The sequence below is a fragment of the Sinocyclocheilus grahami genome, unplaced genomic scaffold (assembly GCF_001515645.1).
Source record: "Sinocyclocheilus grahami isolate Dianchi unplaced genomic scaffold, SAMN03320097.WGS_v1.1 scaffold24.1, whole genome shotgun sequence".
In the NCBI taxonomy this organism is placed as follows: Eukaryota; Metazoa; Chordata; class Actinopteri; order Cypriniformes; family Cyprinidae; genus Sinocyclocheilus; species Sinocyclocheilus grahami.
Genome location: NW_015505203.1, coordinates 1,978,447 through 1,983,899, shown reverse-complemented (window position 1 = coordinate 1,983,899; position 5,453 = coordinate 1,978,447). Strand labels below are relative to the sequence as shown.

The window sequence follows — 5,453 nt, the reverse complement described above, 5'->3', positions numbered from 1 at the left end:
CTCATTTTGTCTCTCATAGTTGAGGTATACCTATGATGAAAATTACAGGCCTCTCTCATCTTTTTAAGTGGGAGAACTTGCACAATTGGTGGCTGACTAAATACTTTTTTTCCCCACTGTATCTCTTTACGTGAGAGTTCTGTATGTATGCAAGTAAAGTTAGATTTACTTATAGATCACAAAGTGTGTCTCCCCTCTTCTTTCCCACATATTCTAGAGACAACCCTGATATTGGATATCCATGCCAGTGTGGTCCTAAAGTTTGCAGCTGTAGAACAGAAGTGGGTCAGTAAGAAAAAGCTACTGGAATCCAGCAGGGTGACATTTCCACAGGAGAAAAAAGACAAATCACCCACCGAGCCAATAATGTGACACTGAGCTGCAAACAAGAGTAAGGCCAATTAAGAGATATGCACAACATGCCTGTGTGTGCACAGGGGACGGAAATGTGTGTGTAATTGAGAGTGTGTGTGTCTTATGGTGTCTGGCCAGCTGCTTCCTATCACACTCCAGTATAAATATGGAAATAAATACCCAGGATGCTCCACGGCGCCGTAATAAGATGAATTGCCCTACTAGCCCATGAATTAGAAATGGGTTATTTTAGAGGCTAATTATAGGTGTCTTTATAGCTTGGCTCTTGCTTTTTCCCCCGTAAATAATTTGAGTAAATAACGGTTTGACAATACATTACCGCACTAAATCACGTTAAACGTGCCCTTTAACGAATAAATCTAATGTATCTCTTTGGTCGTATCTGTGGCTCCCACCCAAGCACCCAGATAAATGATGTTTCGTAAACTTACCCTCAACAACACCGCATAAAAACTCGTGTCGCCCCTCCATCATCGCTGTGATTGTCTGTCGGGATGCTCAGGATGCGGATGCTTTAGTCTCTCCGCGCCTTCAGCCGCGCATCCTCCCCTCCGACACACACAGAGTGTGCGAACTGAAGCCGCAAGGCATGAAGATAGAGAAGAATTGCGTTTATTATTGCTGTTATGTGTTGTTTTTTAGAAATCAAACATTGGCAAACTGTCAAACGTGGACGTTTCTTGTCTATGTCAGCCCGGTTCTGCCTCCCAGGTCTATTCGCTCAACGCACTCTACGTGTTGTTGCCAGATCACGCAAGACAAACAAGCAACCTTGCTCCAATACTTCATTTCGCTTCAAATTAATCATAGAAATCATTGGATCACTGGGTAAGTAAAATAGAATTAGCAAGGATGAATTGAAACTTGCAAAAACAAAAATGTTAAAATGATGAATTTTCAATAAATGTATCGTTGTACAAAAATAATTAAAATATTTCACATAACTGGCCATCTCAATCAATCTCCGTCTTTGTGGAGCGACGCTTGAACAGTAAGTAGTGGTAGATCGCAATGACATTTTAACTGTTTTATCAATGTTTTCTTGTTTTAAAACCCATTCACGCCAAAAACAATAACTTTAAGAATAACGATAACTATATTAGCAGCCACATCAAGGGATAATAACATTCTGTTTTATTATAAGAGTTGCAGTTATGTCATCTGCTTCTTAAAGTGCTTGAGTTTATTAAAACGCGTCGGAAACTAATTCTGAAAGTGATTCAAACCACATTATTCCAATAATAATGAGTCCAATAAGTCCAATAAAACTTGCATTAGCCCATTATTATAAGAGACTTTATGAAGAAAAAAGTCCATATTAGCTTAAATTATGCGGACATGGCAACACTGACTCCATTAGAGCATCTCGCGCCATCTAGCGGCCAGCGTGTCTCATCAACACACAACACATTTCAAACACTGCTGTTCGCAGTTGGATTTTCCGAAATAACATTGAATTAGGAATGAATTAGGCTTGATTATGAATCGCGTACGTTTTGAGTTAAAAATAAATGATCAAAACAAACTTTTATACATATATGCTGTGAATCTGGCTCCTTTCGGCGAATGTTATTTATGGTTGTCTTGGTTACACAGTGCAACCGACTCAGGGAGTGGAAAAGAATGAAGAACTAGACTGATTCGGTAGGCTTCATTGGGCTAGTAACGTTGAATACGTTAGAAATCCTTTAGTCGTGCTGTATGCGAGTTAACAGCTTGTCTAGGTGGTTTCAGGATGTCATCAAAGAAGATAAGCGAGTCAAAGAGCCAGCAGGACGCAGGTGTCTCGGCTGAGAGCGATGGACAGGATGAGAGGCAGATGCTGTTACACAGAGAGTGAGTTATCTGTAACTGTTAGAGATGCAAAGAACATTTGGAATCACTTTTGATGTAGACAGTACGTCAGTCTAGTTAATATCGCTTTGCAACCCACAGATATGAGACCCTAACTGAGAACCTATGCACACTGAAGAGGAGAGTTGAACAAAAGTATCCTTTTGCACAAACAGAAACATAATTCCTTGCTGAAACCACATTACCGTGGTTAGCTTGTCTCCAGACAAGTCTGGTTTGATGGTTTTAGAGGAGTTTATAGCACTTGCATCTGGTCGGGGATGAACCAGCTTAAACCAGCTAAGACCAGCTAACCATTTTATACTATTAAAGCAATTGTATGTAGTTTTGTGGGAAAGAAACAGAAGCCAATCACCTTTTTAGAAGTCAGTGTACCATCATAATGATTTTGAAATTGGAATGATTAAATCCTAATACAGTCCAGCCCAGTAACTCTAACTGACAGATATGATTGGCGTGCATTTATGTCAGTGTTTGAAAATTTAACACACAATCAACTCCAGACGAAAAGAAAATGAATTTCTTCAAAATGAGATAGCTCAGAGCCGTATTGAAAGTGTAAGTTCTCACAAATTAACACGGATCTGTATAATTGCTTTTATATATATATATATCATGTTCACAGATATATACAGATCATTCTTGTTCTCTGTGCTGTGCAGAAAGAGTACATGTCATATATGTCTAAAAGAGCAGAGAAGAGGCAGAATGCAATATTGAATTTGAGTGATCAGAGCCATAAGGAACTTGAGGAGCTGCAGAGACAGAGACAGAACATGCAGGATAAACATGAGGAGGAGACCAATGGTAAGACAAGTGTTAATGCGTCTGTACAGGAAATGGAAATGAAGAATTAATGTGTGATTATAATGTACTGTAAATGACTGAAGATGCAGTTTGTCATATGCTTTCTTGGTTACAAATCAATTCACAAGTGGGTGCAATTAGTACTCCGCTAGATGCTATTAAAACATCAAATGTTGCACTTCAGATGTGTGTTGGTTGTGTTTTCAGAGTTGCAGATAGAGATCCTGCAGACGGAAAATCAGCTGGCCCTGCTAAATAGTGAAATTGCAGACCTGAAAGAGGTTAAGGTAGCAGGATCTCTTTTCTTATTTTTTGTGGGCATTTGTACTGGGGTTAAATTGTAATGTAATTTGGATTTTCACATCCTGTTTATATGAAGGGTCTTCTACCTTTTTCTAACTAAGCGTCATTTGATGGATAGACAAATGGAACAGGGTACCTATTGGTACATATATAAAATGTATTTATGCATTTTAAACTTGGCCTTTAATAACACAGACTAAATACCATATTTGTGTATTTACATATATTGAATTGCATATCCATTTGAATAATCATCATCATTTTTTTATCACACAGATTTTCATTTAAAAAGAAAAAAGTTTTTCATATCAAACATCAATTGACAGACCCCTGCATTAACACTGTGGTCCTCATTGGAGTCACAGACCCCCTTTCAAAGACGCCTGACTTTTATAGCATTTTCATTTAATATGAACTAGTGGAATCAATTATAAAAAAAAATTCAACGCATATTGAACTGAATAGTTTCTGAAATAAGTGGAAACTTGTGTCATTGTTTTCAAATTGACAATGTTTTCATACTGCACTGAGGTGGAATGTTTTTTTTACATATGTATTCGTGTATTATATGTGTCGTAGACTCTAAAACAGCAGCAGTCGTGTCGTATCACTGAGCTGGAGAAGGAGCTGACTACCATGCAGTGTCATCATTCAGAGTCTCTGGTGGCTCTCAAGGCTGACTTCATTAAAAAGAGGAAGAGCTGTGAGCAACAGGCAGAAGACACTGTGCATGCTCTCACTATATCAGCCAACAAGGTGAGTGAATGCTGTTGTGAATTCAATCAGTATAATTGTACAGTTACATCACCATAAGTTACCAGGTCAGGATATTTTCTTTCCCTTTTTCCCAGGAGGCATCTCACTCCCTGATGTCCTATATAAATAAAGTGTTTCAGGAGAAAAAAAGCCTGCATGAGGAGTATAAATTCCTTTTCCAGAGAGCTCTAGCTCTACAAAAACAGCAGGACGCTCTGCAGACTCATCGACAGCAACTGCTGCTGGAGCAAAAGTGTATGCAGAAGATTCATGCCCAACGTATTTCCCTACCCTCAAAATACGCAACACCAGCCGGTGCAAACAATAACGAACACCCCCAGAGTGACCACCAGTAACTGGCAATAACTGGAGCCAGTTCAGTTACAACAGTTGCTTTCAATAAACATACAAAGATTATTGTATGACTCAAGAGAAGTATTTGCTGAAGTGAGAAAAAACTTTGCTTATTGACCTCTTTACTATCTCAGATGGTCAAGATACAGAAAGAGCAACGGCTGGTCCAATATTTTGTCAGAAATATGTCAGAAATTCATATACAAAGAGGTGTGTCAATAGGCAACAGTTCAGGTGGCGCTTTTTTCTCAAATCTTGTTAACAAAAAAGAGGAAAAAACTTGCTCTCTCAGAAATGGTCTCTCTGATCTACAGTGCTTTTGAAATCAAAAGTGCAGACAATATACTGTACAAGTACAATGAATTAATTATTTTTATGCTTGATCTCTGCAGCTATAGGAACTTATCCACTGATCATTGTAGATGAGTTTGATCATTCAGGAAGGCTTTGTCTGCTATATGAATGTGAAGGTTGGAACCCTAAACCTGAGCTTCAGTGGCTGGACAGTAAAGGAGAGAATTTTACTTCTGATAATGAAGAGACACATAAAGATGCGAAGGGCTACAGCGTGAAACACAGGATCACTGTGCATGACAGTGAGACCAAGTATCAGTGTAGAGTCAAACTGAGACATCATATGGTGCAAACTGACATTATTGTCTCAAGTAAGTATGAATTGGGTTTGTCTGTCTCAAATTTCCAAGGTAATGTGATGCAGTCATAATGATTCAGAATTCATTACGATTTAATCACAGATTTTCACATTTATTGTACAGAAAATGCCTAAATTCATGTTTATAATTTGCATATATAATAAGTATACAGGTGCATCTCAATAAATTAGAATGTCGTGGAAAAGTTCATTTATTTCAGTAATTCAACTCAAATTGTGAAACTCATGTATTAAATACATTCTATGCACACAGACTGAAGTAGTTTAAAGGGGTGGTTCACTGGGTTTTTTTCTAGGCTTGATTGTGTTTATGGGATGCAGTCTAACATGT

The 5,453-nt window shown here is 38.2% G+C and overlaps 2 protein-coding genes across 2 annotated transcripts in view; one reads left to right on the top strand and one right to left on the bottom strand.

Annotated features, from left to right (window-relative positions):
• LOC107562569 (protein O-GlcNAcase) overlaps nucleotides 1-1,122 on the bottom strand; it is an 18,976-nt gene extending 17,854 nt beyond the window's left edge. The window contains exon 1 of the mRNA XM_016247224.1: nucleotides 807-1,122. Coding sequence (XP_016102710.1) covers nucleotides 807-849 — 43 coding nt within the window. The 5' untranslated portion in view covers nucleotides 850-1,122. The remainder of the gene's footprint in view (nucleotides 1-806) is intronic.
• A 722-nt stretch (nucleotides 1,123-1,844) lies between these two features.
• On the top strand, nucleotides 1,845-4,451 carry ccdc166 (coiled-coil domain containing 166). The gene is made up of 7 exons (XM_016247995.1): nucleotides 1,845-2,211; nucleotides 2,311-2,364; nucleotides 2,733-2,787; nucleotides 2,892-3,036; nucleotides 3,244-3,323; nucleotides 3,919-4,095; nucleotides 4,191-4,451. Exons 1-7 carry the CDS (start codon nucleotides 2,111-2,113, stop codon nucleotides 4,449-4,451), a joined length of 873 nt encoding a protein of 290 aa, XP_016103481.1. The 5' UTR covers nucleotides 1,845-2,110.
• Nucleotides 4,452-5,453: the final 1,002 nt, after the last annotated feature.